Source organism: Alexandromys fortis, unplaced genomic scaffold, assembly GCF_014885135.2.
Source record: "Alexandromys fortis isolate MF-2015 unplaced genomic scaffold, M_Fortis_MF-2015_v1.1 scaffold_103, whole genome shotgun sequence".
NCBI classification, from domain to species: Eukaryota; Metazoa; Chordata; class Mammalia; order Rodentia; family Cricetidae; genus Alexandromys; species Alexandromys fortis.
This window is the reverse complement of record NW_026067978.1, coordinates 3,665,364-3,684,160: the sequence shown is the minus strand read 5'-3', so window position 1 is coordinate 3,684,160 and position 18,797 is coordinate 3,665,364. Positions and strand designations below refer to the sequence as shown.

Below are 18,797 nucleotides of genomic sequence, written 5' to 3'. Positions count from 1 at the left end.
CCTCCACCTCCCCAGAATTGGGATTACAGGCATGCACCACCACCGCGCCTGGTTTAATTGTTTTCGTTCTTTTCCCTCTCAGCTCTTACTCATCAGGGGGTCTTGAGAACCATCTTTTGCTCCTCGAGACACCGAGGTGCTTCTAATGTGGAGCGCCTCTGGCACCTGCCCTGGCCCGGCCCCGGCCCCGCGCAGGCCCTGCTCTTCCGGCATTTAAGGCGCGTAGCCGGCGCGGCTGCAGCTCCGAGTAGTTGAGAGTCACTGCCGGCCGGACGCACGAAGCAGGATGGGCTGCAGGCACAGCCGACCCAGCCGCTGCAAGCGTGCGGAAAAGGTACTGGGCACCGGGACACGGAGGTCTGCCTTGGGGTGCACTCAGAGGGACGGCAGAGGACACCGAATGGACAACAGTCGGGGGCTGGCACGGAGACCGGGGTGCAGGGACGGAGATGATCTGTTCCCGCCCCGTGCTGAGCCAACCCGGCAGCCGACAGCTGAGTTGACACACTCAGCTTCAGGCAAACTGAAGCTGACCTCTGCTGTCCCGGCAGGGAGATGACTGCTGTGTCTGTGGCCGATGGTCTTAAGTGTGGGGCTGTCACTGTGCGGGCGAGGACCGGACGCTTGGCCTCACTGAGTCTTGAGCTAAGGTCTAAAGGCCCGCAATCTGAGAGGTCCACTGTCTTGTAGCGCCTGCATCTCTTGAGACCTGTTGGAAACCTAAACTCCCAGGTCCGCCTAAGGGTTGCTAGACACAGTCTGCCCCTTAACGGAGCTTTGCCTCGGACCACTGCGCTCTCTAGAGCCTGGGAAGCGGGTCAGGGCCTCTTGCAAGCCCCGCGCAGGGTGCGTGGGCTGCCCTTAGGGTAGCTGGGAGGGGCTAAAGAGGGAAGGGATCAGTAGGCTTCTGCAGCTCTCTCCTCCCTTCCTGTCCCTCCCCCAGGGACCTGAAGCTGGGTTAGGGCCCAAGAGACTGACTCAAGTTTCTGTCCCTTGAGGTCTGAGAAACCCCAGGAGGCTGGAGCCCAGAAACAGGACCGTGTCTACAGAGATAAAATAGCAGGAGGCCCAGAGAAGGGAATTGGGACCCTGGAGTCCTGGTCCTGTTTCCTATTGCTCTCTGCCAATCCCTCCATCCCAGCCAGGTGGGGATGGATAGCTCCTGACTTGATCAGCCCCCACTGTGAAAATGACTAATTTTGTAATGAACGTCAGCTCTTCTGTGTTCCTGTCATCTGTTTCTGTCTTTAGCTTTGTCAGTCTCTACCCTGCACTTCCAATGACTTCTTTCTTTCTTTCTTTCATTTTTTTTCCTGTCCTTTTTTTTCTTTTGAGACAGGATTTTATGTAGCCAAGGTTGCCCTCAAATTGGGTATGTAGCCAAGGCTGGCCTTGAACTACTAATCCACCTGCCTCTTTCTCCCAAGTGCTGGGATTACGGGCATGCCCCATCATGCCAGGCTGTATGTTTTTGTTTAGTTTTTGAGAAAAGGTCTCAATATGTGGCACAGGTTGGTCCCAATTTTCCAATTTTCCTTAGCTGCCCCAGTGTTGAAATTATAGGTATGGGCTACTATTCTTGGCTTCTAGTAACTACAAAGCCCTTCATTCTTGTTGCCTCAAACAACCTGGCATGTCTGCCCTGTACCCGTGTGCCTTCACTGGGTTCTGTCAATCACACTCAGGATAGCATGCTGCTTCTTGGCTAAGTCTCTACCTGTTCCTACCTCTCCTGGATGGTGATTTTGCTTTATTTCTAATGCAGGTGTCAAGTCCTGAGCACCCAATCCATCCCAGCAGGCTGCCAATACCCCTGGGGGTTGGGACACCAGAATAGAGGTTCAGGGGCCATAGGGTCAGACCACAATAATGACTCACCCTGAGAATTTCACTTCCTGCTCAGCCTCATGAAGGCCCTGAGAACCAGGTTGAGTTATGGAAAGAAGCTTCCCACATTACATGTGTAGACAAACACTGAGGCTCAGAGAGGAGCGATGGCAGTCGGATGCTAGGGTGAGGGGGCTGCAGAGATAGCTTAAGAGCACTGGCTCCTTCTCCAGAGGATCCAGGTTCAAATCCCAGTACACACATGACAGCTCATAACCATCTTAAATTTCAGTACCATGGCATCTGACCACCTTCTTCAGGCCTCTGTGGGCATTCGACATGCCTGTGGCACACAAACATACACGCTGGCAAAACACCCATAGTTATAATTTTTTTACAAAAAAGTTTTTCCTAATTAAAAAAATATAGAAGACTTGCTGGATGTGGTGTCAACTTTAATCCCAGCACTCAAGAGGTAGAGGCAGGTGAATCTTTGTGAGTTTGAGTCCAGCCTGGTGTACATAGAGAATTCCAGGACAATCAAAAGTACATATAGAGATGTGTGTATATACATAAATGTGTACATATGAATATGAATGACTGGCTTTCTTTTCTTGCCATCTAGCCTGTCACACACACTCCCACATACACACACACACACACACATTCCCCCACCCTCCACTGCCTTGTACAGAGAGAACATGGAGCAGGTGCCGAGGAGTGCGATGAGGGCCAACTGGGAGTCAGGCCAAGGCTTAGCCTGGCATGCAGCAGGACAGTGTCCTGGACGGAGAGGAAGGCTTCTTGGGTGGGGAAGTTTGGCAGGAGTTCCCCCAATCAAAGCTGAGGGCTTAAGGGAAGTCCCAGCTACAGAAAGCCCAGGATGCCGGGCTTGTGCAGGGTGGGGTGGCTGGCAGCGGTGCTGGCCTTGATGAGAACTCGCCAGGATAAGGGAGACTCAGTTTTTGTCAAAGCAATTTTCACAGCTACAGGCACAGATAAGAACTGTTACTTGTGATTGAAATCGAAGCCCTAGATGCAAGCTACACCCAAGCTTCTAGCCTGGGAAATCCACTCCCGCTTAGCTATATATTTGGGACAGGATCCCGATGGTTGGGACCTCCCTAGTACCCCCAGCACATAGAGGGCTGTGCCCCGTGGCTCTGCTGACCAGGCACTCTAGGCCTTACTGAGAAGCTCAGCCTGGGACTGTCTCTGCTGGCTCAGGACATGCTGATATCCTGGGAATAGGAGCTGGGATATAACTCAGTGGCTAGAGACCTGGTTTCCATCCACAGCACCACACAAACTGGGCATGGTGGTAGACGCCTCTAACCCCAGAGCTTGGAAGGTGTGGTAGGAAGGTCAGATACTCAGGGTCATCCTCAGCTACAGTGAATTCAGAGCCAGCCTGGTCTACATAGCACATTTCAGACTAGAGTTATACAGCAAAAGCTAGTCTCAAAAAACAAACAAAAAACAGCAACGAGAAAAACTTCATCCCCCCCCCCATATAGGCTTCCTTCTCTCATGTCCTGTGTATATATTTTTTTTCATGTATTGTGTGTTTGTGTGTTTATGTGCACACACATGCCACTTTGTATGTGGAGGCCCAATAACAACTTTCAGGAGTTGCTTCTTCTCCTTCCTGGGGATCAAACTCGGGTGGTCAGTGTTGTCAGAAGGTAACCTTACCCACCCACTGAGCCATCTCAAACACACATAACAAAACATGTTTGTATGTAATAAATACATAAAATGTCTTTTTAAAGAACGTGGTAACCATTTGTGTGCCCACTCCACTGGGTTCTGAGCCCCCGTGGCCTTGCCTGAGGTCACAGATCTACCTGAGTGACCTTGCCAGAGACCTGGCTTCTCTGGCTCAGTGTAAGAGAGTCACAACCTTGGTTCCTGTGTCTAGATTTGGTCTACAAAGCTGATGAGAGAGGTTAAGTGTACCAGACCCCAGAGGCCTGACTGGCAGGTGGTGAGGCATAGAATTAAAGTTGCCATCTAAGGATGCCACTGCCTGTGGCTCACCTAAAGAGGCAAAGGAGTTCTTTGCTGAGCTAGGCCGCAGGACCTTGGCCAGTGGGAGAAGCTAAAGGGAGCCAGATTTCCATTTCTTGTGCAGAAGTAATTGGAGAGAGAGAGAGAGAGAGAGAGAGAGAGAGAGAGAGAGAAAGAGAGAGAGAGAGAGAGAGGTGAGTTCATCATTACTAGAGGGCTTCAAGCAAAGGCCAGATGTCCTTTGGGTAAGAATAATAGAGGTAATACAAGCCCCAGAAGGCAAACATTTACAAGTCTGCTGTGGAAACCTAACTATTCTTATCATTGCAATTTAAGGGCGGTGGTGGCGCACGCCTTTAATCCCAGCACTTGGGTGGCAGATCTCTGTGAGTTCAATGCCAGCCTAGGCTACAAGAGCTAGTTCCAGGACAGGCTCCAAAGCTACAGAGAAACCGTCTTGAAGAAAAAAAAAAAAAGAATAAGTTTCAAAAATTTAGAAAGGTAGGAAGAAATTTGGAAATTGCTTCTAAGCTCACCATTAAGAAATAGCCTCTATAAAATACATTGGGTGAAATTCTCAAAGAATTAGTACGATTTAAAAAAAAAAACTAAAAAGAAATAGCCTGATTTTCCCACATATGTCATATAGATGAGGGTGACTATTTTTATAAATCTAGCAACTTTAAGATTTTTGTTGTGTGTGTGAGAGAGGGGGATGCATGCACACACTTGCCGGCACCCTGAACACATACATCTCTCAGATCCCTGGGAGCTGTAGTTACAGAACGTTGTGAGCTGGGAACTGAACTCCTCTCCTCTGTTAGGCCATCTCTCCAGCCCTGAATCTGGGACTACGTTGCATTGCATATGGCTAGTGCTCTCCCGGGGGCCTTTTTCCCATTGTGAATTCGTCTGCAGAACCTCTTTTTAATGGTCCTGACCACGGTCCTTCTTGTTTAGCCGGTTTGTGTGCGTGCATTGATTCTTTACAGCCCTCCACCTTTGCTAGCGAGGAACTTCCTGTGTTCTCCTCCTAACCTGGGGCACAGTGACTTTGTCCCTAGATCAGCAAAAGTCTCATAAACAATGATGTCTTGGCTGGGACTTGAAGGTGGGTAAGGATGAGACTTTCACTGGCTAACCATGATATGCAGGTGAGGGTCCCAGGAAGAAGAAATACAGGGCGCATTTGACCTTTTCTCTGGGGTTGCCAAAGGCATGCTGGTCAGGGAGCGTGAGACCAAGCTGCCAGCCTGATCAGGCGGCAGCTGTCTCGGCACCTTCTGCCCTAGCCACTACTGACACATCACACCGGCATGCACATGGCCTCTGTTCTGTTCATCACAACAGCATTGGCCCTCACATGGCCTCTGAGCTAATGTTTTTAGCCAGAAAATAATGTCCCATAAATCAATCATGCTGGATGAATCCAATGCAAACTTCCTTGCACAGAGACCTCTCAAAGACTCATGAGGTTTAGCTACATGTTAGACTGTGTTAGATAACTAGACCTTTCAACCTAAAACACACCAGAAAAATTCCTAAGCATTAGGTCCTGGGAATGCAACCTATTCTGGGAGGACACTGACCTAGCATAGTCAGGTTCCTGGGCTCCATCCCCACCACTACATAAAGCTGGGTGGTGGTGGTACATACCTATAATCCCAGCACTAGGGAGGTGGAGGCAGGAGGATCAAGAGTTCAAGTTGCCAGGCAGTGATGACACCCCTTTAATCTCATCTCTTGGGAGCAGAGGCAGATGGATCTCTGAGTTTGAGGCCAGCCTCAACTATAGAATGAGTTCCAGGACAGCCAGGGCTACACATAAAAATCAAACCAACAAAACAAAAAGAATTCAAAGTTAAAAAAAAAGAATTCAAAGTTATCTTAAGCTATATAGTGAATTTGAGGCTAGCCTGAGCTACACTGTATAACAACCTGACTCAAAAAAAAAAATATTCCTAGGAATCATTGCCTTTGAGACACAACCTTTGGTGACATGCCTTCTGAGCTCATGCATGTTCTTAATTATGCTTTCTAAATTCGTGGTTGTACTTACAGGAGGGTGGAATCTTTCCCTAAGAGCCTGGCATGCTCCAGCCTCCTGGAAACACACCCATGTTTGCCTCCATTGGTGTCACGCTTGAGCCTGCACTTCTGTCGGCTTGGGGTTTCTATAGCGATAGCTTAAAATGGTGAAAGTTCAAGTTCATTGCCCGGGAGAGCTGTTTGAGTCCAGCATGTGCATCACTGGGTGTCAGGGACTACACCTGACATGGGTGTTCATAGATCATACGATGAGAAGTCTGTAATCTGCCTGGAAACAAGCAATGGTCATTGTAGGGACAAGAAGATCAAGAGCTCAATGTCATCCTCACTGTATAGCAAGTTGGTGGCCAATCTGGGCTATGTGAGACCCTGTCTCAAGTAGATAGATAGATAGATAGATAGATAGATAGATAGATAGATAGATAGATAGACAGACAGATAGATACCTAACCAAATCCTGCCTTGGGAAGAGTAGGCCTGTGCTGCAAGGCTGAGTGACCACCGTTCAGGCTGACACTTCACGAGGACTTGGCTTTTCATCCCCAAGGCCTGCATTATTCTCTCAGTGTGTCCCACCCTCAGCACTGTGAGTGGTCTTCCCAGGATGGGTAGAGCACCTCCTGGGAACGGGGATATGGTCCATTCTTCAACTCTTCCCTTCTGGGTCCTTGGGCTTCTCTCTGTTCACTGACTGCCTGGGCCACTGTTAAACTCCAAGAGAGCTTGCTTCTGTTTGGCACAGAGCCTCACTATGTAGTCCAGGTTGGTCTAGAATGCGAGTTTCTCCTGCCTTGAATGACAGGTGCGCTGCCACACCTGGCTCTTCTAGATGAGTGAATGGCTTTAAGTGATACTGTCCAGGAAGCTGGCTTCTACACTTTCTGATTGCAAATGTCCTGCTCTGGGCAGCCTATAGTCTCTGTTCTTGATAAAGGGGCCTCTCCCTGCTTGCAGTGAAACTATGTTACCAGGGCATATTGATGAGAGGTAGCAGTTGGGCTGGCTGGCATCCTGTCCTCCTGGGCCAGTGGTTCTCAACCCGTGGATCGAGACCCCTTTGAAAATCAGACGATCCTTTCTCAGGGGTCACCTAAGACCATCAGAAAACACAGATATTGGGCCAGGCAGTGGTGATGCATGCTTTTGATCCTAGCACTTGGGAGGCAGAGACAGGCAGGGCTCTGAGTTCAAGGCCAGCCAGATCCACAGAGTTCTTTCCAGGACAGCCAGGGGTCCACAAAGAAAATCCTATCTCAAAACAAAACAAAACAACCAAAAAAAAAAAAAAAAACAGAGAGAGCATAAATATTTACATTGTGTTTACATTATGATTTATAACAGTAGCAAAATTATAGTTATTAAGTAGCAACAAAAATAATTTTATGGTTGGGGAGGGTCACCACACACAACAAGGAACTGTATTAAAAGGTCACAGCATTGCAGGTGGATCTCTGTGAGTTCGAGACCAGCCTGGTCTACAAGAGCTAGTTCCAGGACAGGCTCCAAAACCACAGAGAAACCCTGTCTCGAAAAACCAAAAAAAAAAAAAAAAAAAAAAGTCACAGCATTCAGGTTGAGAACCACCATCCTAGGCGTTTGACTGTCTGTTGTATGGTTCTGGCCTGGGCTGCTGGGAAGCATGATGATGTGAAAGACTCCAGGCTTGCCCTCATCCCCATAAGCAAGGACCCTCTTTTCCTCTACTCCAGAGATATCTCTTCCATGATGCTCAAGCGGCAGAGTGTGTCAAGCCTCCAGTCCCCTCCCTGTTCAAAGCAAACACAGGCTGGGATTGATGGTGGATGAGATGGCAAGATGACATCACCTTATCCCCAATTCCCATCGACAGCATAGCAAAGCCAGAAAGGCTCTTTGGTTTCCTATGGTCCCGTGCCTGTTTCCTAATGTCAGAGCAGTGGAACCACTCATCCCAGGCTCCTGCTGCCGTGCCTTCCCTGCCATGATGGACTATGCCCCTCGAACTCTTGAGCCAGAATAGATCTTTCCTCCTTTGTATAGCTTCTTGTCAGGCAGTTAGTTACAACAATGAGAAAAGTCACTAAGAAAGGGTTGCACCAGGGCCTCGTACAAGCCCTGCCAATGAGCTATGCCCCCTCCTTGCTCAAGCTTTTGTAAACCAGTGTGCTCATAAAATATAATTGGGCCGGGCGATGGTGGCGCATGCCTTTAATCCCAGCACTCGGGAGGCAGAGGCAGGCGGATCTCTGTGAGTTCGAGACCAGCCTGGTCTACAAGAGCTAGTTCCAGGACAGGCTCCAAAGCCACAGAGAAACCCTGTCTCGAAAAACCAAAAAATAAATAAACAAACAAACAAATAAATAAATAAATAAATAAATAAATAAATAAATAAATATAATTGGATCATTAAAAATAGGAATAAAGGGGCTGGAATGATGTCTTGGCGATTGATAGCAAGTACTGCTCTTCTAGGGGACCTGAGTTCTGTTCCCAGCTCCAAGGTTAAGTGGTCCTCAACTACCTGTAATCCAGGAGATCCTCCACCCTCTTCTGGCTCCATGGGCACCTGCGCTCACATCCACATCCTAACACAGACACACGCATATACACATGATTAAAAATAAAATACATCTTTTTAAAAAAGTAGAAATAATGTCAGATATGGTGCATACACCTTTACCCCCCAGCACTTAGGAGGCAGTGGTAGGTGGATCTCTGAGTTTGAGGCCAGCCTGGTAAACCAAAGTGAGTTCCACACCAGCCAGGACCTGCCTTAAAAGAAAATTGGTCATGGCAGTTCACATCTGTAATCCCAGTACTTGGGAGGTAGAGGCAGGAGGATCATGAATTCAAGTTCATCTTCAGCTGCACAGCAAGTTCAAGGCTAGCCTGGGCTACATGAGACTCTGTCTTAACAAAAACAAAAAATCAAAAATAGAAATAAGGGGCTGGATTGACAAGAGCACTGGCTGCTCTTCCAGAGAACCTAGGTGTGAATCTAGGCACTTGTGTGTGACTCACAACCATCTGTGACTCCATTTCCAGAGGATTCACAGTGCTGTGCTGTCCCCTCTAGGTCACAGACTCATATAGTGCACAGACAGACATGCAGACAAAACACTAATATACATATAGTTAAATTTTTTTACATTATTTGTTTTAGGGGTATGGAGGCTTTGTCAGCATGTACATATATGTACCATGTGTACCTGGTGCCCAAAGAGGTCAGAAGAGGATGTTGGCTTCCCCAGGAACTGGAGTTACCAATGATTATAAGCCACTTTGTACTTAGAACCAAATCCTGGTCCTCTGGAAGAGCAGCAAGTGCTTTAAAGCACCAAGCCATCTCTTTAGCCCCTAGAAAAAAAATTTTTTGTTTTATTTTTTTGTTTTTTGAGACACAGTTTCTCTGTAGCTTTGGAACCTGTCCTGGAACTAGCTCTTGTAGACCGGGCTGGCCTCGAACTCACAGAGATCTGCCTGCCTCTGCCTTCCAAGTGCTGGGATTAAAGGTGTGCGCCACCACTGCCCGGCTAGAAAATAATTTTTTTTGTATATTCTGCAGGCATCAGGGGGCAGGAACACATGTTTTTCCTGATTTGTCTTTATTTACACCTGATTTTGAGTCTGCTTACACAATGACAAGTAGTTGGATTTTCTCACTATGTCTAAAAAATTATTCATTTGTCCTTTTAATGTGTCAGTTTCATTCCAGGTGTGTTTGGGAGCATGTTGCTATATTCATATGAAATGTAAAGAGTTATAGGTTCCTGGTGCGAAACCCTGAGACATCGTGACATTCCTCTTTATTTCAGACTCAGTGTTTCATTGAGATGAGGTCTTGCTTTTTAACTCAGACTAGCCTGGTGCTTCTGTATGAGCTTAGGCTGGGCTGATCTCAAACTCACATTGCTCTGCCTCAGCCTTCCTGACTAACAACTACGGGCATATACCACCTGACCCAGCTTCCTAGTAAAGTCTGAGTGATATGCTCTAGCCAAATGAGATTTGGTTCAGTGAAGTAGTTTCATAGAAGATAATGTTTAAAGAAAGAAATAGCCTAAACACCTCACAGTAAGATTAAAAAACTAGAACTGGAGAGCTGGCTCAGAGGTTCAGAGCACTGGCTGCTCTTCCAGTCATCCTGAGTTCAATTTCCAACAACCACATAGTGGCTCACAGCCGTCTGTAATGAGATCTGGCGCCCTCTTTAGGCATGCAGGCATACATGCAGGCAGAACACTTCACAATAAATAAATAAATCTTTTTAAAAAAAGATTTAAAAACTAAGTTTATTCCCAGAATATTTCACTTAGCTCCTTATAATTAATATATTTGCAGACCAATTAATGTGACATGATAAATATTCATAATGTCTGAGAAATTAAGGTATTAGAAACCATACATAACACCACAGCTCCAAATATGGATATGCAGGTATATAATATACTCTGCTGTAGTCCAGGCTTATGTATCCCAGGATTTTACTTTTACATTTTTATGTGTTCTCCCTAATCTCTAAAGCAAATGCTGACTCCTGTGTAACTGGAAAAAAAAATCGCATTATGTATTAATGTTGAAGAAAGTGCCAGGGGCCTCAAGAGTGATGTAGTTCAGTGGCAAAGTGCCTGCTTACCCCACACAAGGCCCTGGGTTCGATTCCCACTGTATCAGGAATGCAGAGGATGGGGGGCGGAGACTAGGAACTGCCTGGAGGGAGTCCCAGGTGTCACTGTGCAAGTGCTAGCCTGGAGAGGCTTTTGTCAGGCCCTGGGAAGGCTATGACCTTCTTGCCGCTGGCAGATGGTCCTGGAGACAAGGTCTCCTCTCTGTAGTGATTGTTACGTGGAAGAACACAGTGTTTCCTGAGTTTGTGACTTTGTTTCAGATGATATACTGTGAGACCAGAGGCAGCCTGGGAGCTCTGCCACGCTCTGCAGGGCCGGTTCCTGCTGTTTCTCAGACAAGCAGCCAGAGCCTCCAGCATCTGAACTCTGTGTTGTGCTAGCTCCTGCAGGTGTTTCTACCATTCTGAGGGAGCTGAGGTCTGGAAGCTCATGCCGCAACACAATCTGAGTTTAAGATGTTTCCAGAACCCCAGCCTTCTTGACAATTACTTTAACTAGTATTTGTCTGTGTGGTTCTGCACTGACTGCTTGTTGTCTGGTATCATTTTTAAGAGTTATTTGTATTTATATGTCAGTGTATTTTTATGTTAGTGAATGCCACGTGAATGCAGGTTCCCATGGAGACCAGGAGAGGGTGTCCGTTCTCCTGGTGCTAGAGTTTTACAGGCAATCATGAGCTACCTGATGTGGGTGTTGGGAACTGCACTCTGGTCCTCTGGAAGAGCAGCAAATGTTCTCTCCAGCCCTGGGTTGGTCCTACTTTTTGTTTTGAACACTCCATGTAACTCTGGTTGACCTCGAACCTGCAATCCTCCTGCTTTAGCCTCAGAGTGCTTGGATTATAGGCGTGCATCTCCACCCTGTCAAGGTGAAATCTAGTTTGAAATACCCCCATGAGACCTTAATTTCCTTGTTTGTCATAACCAGAGCTTCATAATGCTATTTTTTTTATTTCCTCTGTGTGTGTGTGCATGCGTGCATGCGTGGTGTGTGTGTGTAGCGTATACTCACATGCAATGACACACAAGTAGAGGACAGAGGACAGCTAATAATATTGGCATTCAGTTCTCTCCCTTCCACCGTGTGGCTCCTGAGGATTGAATTCAGGTTGTTAGATTTGGTGGCAAACTCCTTTACCCACTGACCTATCTCACCTGCCCTACTTTGGCTATTTTTATAAACATCTCATAATCCTTTTGCCAAGAAAAAAACCTTTGGGGCCGGGGAGACAGACAGCTCAGCAGTTAAAAGTACCCACAACTCTTCCAGAGGAGCAAGTTTCGATTTCTAGAACCAAGAGGGCAGCCCGCAACTGTCTATAATGCCAGTCCCAATGGATCTGATGCCCTCTTCTGGCCTCATCAGACACCAGGCACACACGTGGTGCACAAATACACATCCAGACAAAACGCTCATACATATTAAATATATAAATAAGCAAATAAATAAACTTTTTAATTAAAAATAAAATTTAATTTTTAAAAAAGAAGGGAACCTTTGGGACTGGCGAGATGGTTTAGGAGGTTTTGCCTCCAAGGCTGATGAACTCAGTTTGACCCCAAGGACTCATGGTAGAGAGAACTGACTCCCACGCTTGTCCTCTCTTCTCTATACATGCACTGTGGCATGCACACACACATGCTCACACACACACATATTTATAAAAATAGAAGAATAAAAATGGAAGCCATGATCTCAGGGCATTTGCTTCAGGGTGCATTGGCTACCATCCATAGAGCAAGCAGCCACTCTCATCCAGAGTAGGCATGACAAAAGCCAGTCCTTGGTGCTGATGGAGTCAATGCCTTTGTATGCCATTGGCGTGGTTGAATTGGGTTGTTGAACTAATCCTAAAGGGCCGGAGACAGAAAGACCAAAATCAGTTCCAGACACATCACCTCTGGCCTGCCGACTTCCTGCATTTAGTAGTTGGCCCAAGACACTTAAGGTCTCTCAGTCTAAGCAGGGGCCTGGCATTGTTGAAGTCACAGCCGCTCCGTCTTCCTCCTCACTGTGTCGTCCACGATGGTGACTGCACAGTTGAAGGGAACATATAGCGAATGAGAAAGCTTTGGTGTTAAGCTCCTTTGCTGTGTGAATGTGGCCACATCATTTTGTCTTTCCTGGCTGAGACAAAAGATCAGATGTTAAATACAACTACAGATGAGTATTGTGGTATTCTCCCATAATCCAAGGATTTGGGAGGTGGAAACAGGAGGATCATGAGTTTGAGGCCAGCCTGACAAATAAAACAAACAAACAAACAAAAAAAAAAAAAACAAAGCAAACAACCCAAGCACAGTGCTTCAAAGATGATTTACCAGCTAAGGGAACTTGCTGCTTTACCAGAGGACCCAAGCATCCATGACTGACAACTGTCAGTCACCTAGGTCCAAGAGACAAAATACCCTCTTCTAGCCCCAGAAGCACCCATATTGATGTGGTACACACACATACACACACACACACACACGCACACACACACACATCTCGATTCACATATGCATAAATAAAAATAAAGCAAACAGGCTGGGTAGATGACTCAAGAGATAAGGGCCCTTGCTGTCAAGGCCAATGACCTGAATTCTGTCCCTAAGACCCACATGGTGAAGGCAGAGAACTGGCTCCCACAGGTTGACCTCTGGCCTCCACACCTGTGTGAGACACACACATACTCATGCTTGCTAAATAAAGCATAAAGCAATTTTATGAAGCATTTTTGGGGTGTAGCTCTCTGGTCAAATGCTTGGCAAGCTGGGAGATATTTAGAAGGTTGAAAGTCCAGGATAGATAACAAGCGTGAGATTAGAGGCGTCTATGGCATTTCTGTGGCACCTCCCTGACACAGAGGCTTGAAAAATTATTTAGAAAAACAAAACATGCAGGAGGTTTTATGCAATGATCAGATTGTGTTAGTCAGAGGTCAAAGGGGACATGAGGAAAGTGATATAGAAAATTCAGCTTAAAACCAACTCGAGCAGCCTCGGCCCAGGGTTTCCTGTTCCTCCTCCTTAGCTCAGTCATGAGCCCTTCCCATCTATCTGCCTCCGTTTCCTCTCTTGCTCTTGAAGCAGTGGGTAGAACCTTAGGCAGATATTTTCTCACCATCATCAAACTGGCCGTCTTTAACCGTACATAGGAAACAAACTCAGTCTTCAAAATTCTGAAATTTGAATCTCTGCAAATGAACCTGCATAGTTTGAAGCTGCTTGCTTTGTTATATTGGGTAGCCTTCTGTTTGTTGTTTCTTTGAGAGGGTCTCGTGTACTGTAGGCTAGCCTCATGCTCACTTTGCAACCAAATTTGACCTTGAACTTCTGGACCTCCTGCTCTATTGCCCCAGTATTGGGATTACAGGAAAATGTCACCATATCTGGCTTTAAATTGATGACTTAAAAAAAAAAGTTTCTTTTGTTTTTAACCTATGTGTGTAAGGGGGGAGGGGTACACTCACATACATATGGGTACCTATAGAGGCCAGAAGAGGGCATTGGGTCCCCTGGAATCCAGTGGATGCTAGAAATGGATTCCAGATTCTTTGGGAGAGCAGCCAGTGCTCTCAACCATTTAGCCATCTCTCCAGGTCCAAAGGTGGCTTTTTTAAAAGAATTATGAGAGCCAATGAGAAAGCAGAGTACATGATGACGTTGCTGCCAAGGGCTGAAAACCTGAGTTCAGTTCCCAGAACTCACATGCTGGATGGAAAGAGCCAGTTCCACAAGCTGCTCCATGAACCATGGCTGGTGCACACTCACGAAAGACACACACACACACACACACACACACACACACACACGCCACAGTGAATGTGCGGCAATCAGACTACAACCAGCAAGAGTTGACGCTCTCCTTCCACATGGGTCCTGGGGATCAAATTCAGGTTGTCAGGCCTGGTGGCAGGAGCCTTCACCTATACTGAACCATTTCAAGAGCCCAATAAATGTTATTTTTAAATTTAAAGTAGTTTGGGGCTGAGGAGAGGACTCAGCGGATAAAGCATTTGCCATTCAATCATGAAGACTTGAGTTCGGCTCCCCAGACCCCATGTAAAGACAGACCTGACGGCACACATCTATAACCCCAGCCCTCCTATAGTGAGGGACAAAGACAGGAGAAATCCTGGAGTCTTTCGGGCAGCTAGCCTAGAGGATACAGCAGAGATGAGACCCCGTTTCAAACCGGGTGAAAGGCGAGGACCAACACTTCTGACCCCTATACACCCAATGAACAGTGAGATTTTTTAAAATTTATTTTTATGTGAATTCATGTATGCGTGTGTGTGTGTGTGTGTGTGTGTGTGTGTGTGTGTGTGTGTGTGTGCAACTATCTGTGGAGGCCAGAAGGAGGATGTCAGATCCACTGGAGCTGGAGACACGGTTGGTTACGAACCACCAGGTGTGGGCACTGGAAACAGAAGTCAGGTCCTCTGGAAGAGCAGGGAAGACATTTAGCCACTGAGCCATCTCTCCAGCCCCACAAAGATTCGTTTAAAAGAATTTCTGTTGGGCTCTATTGGTTTACAGACAGACTTGAGGGTGCTGCCTCAGCACCAGTGTCTTCTGGGAGCCCCCTGAATACACTGGAACATTGGTTGCTTAGACGACCTTTCCAAAGCCCACCTTTTCTGAAAGGGTGAGTCAGATGTACGCATCTGTGGGGCCATCGTGGGTTTTGATAATACAACTGTCCTGATGTTGCTGGCCCCACCCCTGACCTGCAGCTTCCTTAACTGTGAGACTTATTTGAATGAGGAATGCCTGGGAGGTGGGGTGGGGGGAGCTGTCCCCAGGGCACACAGGTTCCTGATAGAATGCTGTCGTCTGATCCTGGCCCCCAAAGTTCAGTGGGACTGCCACACATCTCAGGGGTGGGACTGTGAGACCGGCTGCGAGCAGTCAGCCGGGAGAAAGTGGTCCGGACTCCTGCTGCTGCTGTTCTCTGTTCTTTGTGAGCCCGTCTGGGGCAAGGGAAGGGGGGATCCCAGAGAGCAGATCAGGAACCTGGCAACATAAGGCAGAGCTGAGCTGTAGCCTTTAGAACTTGAAGTAGCGTCAGGTGGGGAGGGGGAGGCATGCTCCATGTCCCCAACAGAGGCCTGTCCTGCCCCAAGGAACATCAGCAATAAAAGACTCCCAAGACCCTTTCTACCCAGGCAATCCTCTGGTAACTTATCTGAGCCTAAGGACAACAGGCCCTCTGGGGCCTGCTATGTCTCAGAGGGCTCTGTCCTGTCCCCATCATCTCTCCTGTCAGTCATAGAGAAGGTGGGGCGCTGAGCATGCAGGTTGTATGCTGTGAGCAGTTGAGAGACTGCTTTAGCCCATCCCGTCTCACGCCTGACCCCATTCTTCACTCTAGGTGGAGGAGACACAGACAGAACTCCTGGAGACACTGGACAAAGAGGGAAGGATCCTGGAAGGCCGGAATGAAGAGGCTGGGCAGGGTGAGGACCGAGAGGGCCCAGGGGGCTCCTCAGGGGGTCCTTGTCTCAGAGGGGTGACGGGACTTTCCTCCTGGGGTGGGCCTTTAACATTCTGTCACCAGGTGCTCTTTTGTTCTCTGCTTTCTTTTATTCGAGCATCTCCCCCACCACGCCTGTTTCTCTTTGGTTTTCAAAGCATCTACAGGAAGTCTACCCACCTTAGGTGGGCGTAGCTGCACACGCCTATAATCCCAGCAGTTGGGAGGTGAGGCCACACAAGGATCAGGAATTCAAGGCAAGCCTCTGCTACACACAAAGTGGATGTCAGCTTGAGCTATGCCAAAATATATCTCAAAAGGGGAGGGGTCAGAGTCTAGAAAACCCAGACAAACGAAATCACTCTTTTTATAACCACCTTCCGTCCCTACAGCGATGACTCCTAAAAATAACGGCTAGGATGGGGCTAAGGAGAAGGCTCCGTGGACAAGAATGCTTGTGGCACAAGTGTGAGGACCTGAGTTCAGATCCCCAGGACTCCTGTAAAGGTGGACCACTGTGTGCGGCTATAATCCCTGCTCTCATATGAGATAGAAAGTGGAGACAGTTGAACTCCAGGATCTCACAGCCCAACTAACCTAACATCTGCAGGGCAAACAAGATCAACATCTGGGGTTACCCTCTGACCTCTGCTGTGTCCGTGCTCAACACATACCATATATGCACACAGACAGAAGAAATTTTGGCTAGGATAGTCAGACATGGCTCATGGCTTGTAATCCCATCGCACACAAAGCTAAAGGTAAGAGGACCAACTGTACGTTTGAGGACATTCTGGGCAACAAAGTGAGTTAAAAAGCCAACTGAGATACACAGCAAAAACCTGTCTCAAAAAAATTAAGCCAAGACTGGAGGGGCAGCTCAGCCACTGAGAATATGTGCTGCTCTTCCGGAGGACCTGAGTCTGACTCCCAGCATCCACATCCAGAAGTTTACAGCCACCTGAACTCCAGTCCCTAGGAAACAAATCCTCTCTGCCAGCTTCCACGAGTATATAGTCATGTCATACACCCAACACAATCAGACAGACACACACACACATACACACACATACACAATTAAATAGTTTGAACTAAATCAGTTTTTGTCACATTCTTAGCTTTTAAATAATTTAGAATTGAAACGACTAAGTGCACGCGTACTTATTTTTTCAGATTAGCAAATCACACCTACAACCTCGGTATGTGTGACACTGGTGACGTTTAGTGCTTTTACCATGCATGCAATCATGACTACCGCTCAGTTCCAGGGCATTCTTCTCCTCACCCCAAAAAGAAACACCCAGCAGTCGTCACTCCGCGTCTTCCCACCAGCCTCTGGCAACTGCTAACCTGCTCCCTAATTTCACAGTATCAGATGGCCTGGCTTACTTCACCCAGCAAGATGCTTCCATGTTACAACATACATCCGGGCTCCACTTCTTTTTTATGACTGAGTAACAAGCCACTGAATAGACATACCATGCTTTGTTGACTTATTCATCATGGATATCTAAGCTGACCTGTCTCCAGCGACCATGAATGGTACCACTGGCCCAACGTACTTTGCCTCACCTCACCTGTAAGAGGGAGACGATGGTGTTTCTATTCTTACCCTTTTGAGAAACTCCCAGACTCTTTTCCATAGCAGTCATCCCACTTCATGCTCTTCCCAGCGAGGTCTGAGGGTCCCGGTGGCTCCACAGCCTTGTCAACATGTGGGCTTTGTCCACTGCTGTCATCATTGTGGTGACCACGAGGTGGCATCTCATTGAGGGTATTTGGGGTTTCGTTTGCTTTATTGCTATTGTTTGAGACATAAGCTCACTGTGTTACATAGGCCAGCCTGGAACTTATGAGTAGCCCAACCTGGCTTCCAGCTTGCAGTGATTCTCCTGCCTCAGCCTCCTGAGTGTTGGAATTAAAGGTATGTGCCACCACACCCAGCCGATTTGTTTACTTTTGAGTCTGGGTGTCAGTAAACCAACCAGCCTGGCCTCAGCCTCCTTAGTGGATGAATAACACCACAGAGGAATGCCCGTTCCCAGTTTATTGGGCTTTTGTTTGTTTGTTTGCTTGTTTGTTTGTTTGCTTGTTTGTTTGTTTGCTTGTTTGTTTGTTTTGGTTGGTTGGTTGGTTTTTCGTCACAGTGTTTCTCTGTAGCTCTGGAGCCTGCCCTGGAACTCACCCTTGTTGACCAGGCTGGCCTCGAACTCACAGAAACCTGCCTCCCGAATGCTGGGATTAAAGGCATATGCCACCACTACCCAGCAATTGGACTTTTGATCTGCGTTTCCCTGACTGGTTGATATTGTTTTGTGTACTGTTGGCATTTGTGATATCTACTTTGGAAAAGCTGTGTAAGTTTTAACAGCATTGAAATTGACTTTGAAAATGAACCTACAGGCTCCTGACCCTTATCCAGAATTACTTTTTACTTGTTTTGTTTTGTTTGTTTGGTTGGTTGGTTTTTGTTGTTATTGTTGTTATTGTTCTGTTTTGTTCTTTTTGAGATGGGGTCTCACTATATAGCTCTGCCTGTCCTGAAACTCAGTATATAGACCAGGCTGTCCTTGAATTCACAGAAATCTGCCTGTAACTACCTCCCAAGTGCTGAGGTTAAAGGAGTGTGCCATCACACCTGGCTTCGGAATTACTACTTTCAGAAGCTCTTATGAACATATGGAATTCATAGGAAAATTCTATATCCTATTCTTTAGAGAGAGAGAGAGAGATTTGGAATGAAACTCAGAGTTTTGCTTTCATTTTTGCTTTTTATTAAATACTTGTTTTTTGGGTTTTTTTGGTTTTTTTTCTTTCAAAAAAAGTTGTCTGTGTGTGTGTGTG

General features: G+C 47.0%; 1 protein-coding gene across 2 annotated transcripts in view; it reads left to right on the top strand.

Moving 5' to 3' along the window:
- Ccdc69 (coiled-coil domain containing 69) overlaps positions 1-18,797 on the top strand; it is a 26,634-nt gene continuing 7,837 nt past the window's right edge. Inside the window, exons 1-2 of one of the 2 annotated variants that reach the window (XM_050157772.1) lie at positions 1-334; positions 15,852-15,936. In XM_050157772.1, coding sequence (XP_050013729.1) covers positions 287-334; positions 15,852-15,936 — 133 coding nt within the window. In that variant the 5' untranslated portion in view covers positions 1-286. The remainder of the gene's footprint in view (positions 335-15,851; positions 15,937-18,797) is intronic. The other variant, XM_050157771.1, reaches the window with a different exon arrangement.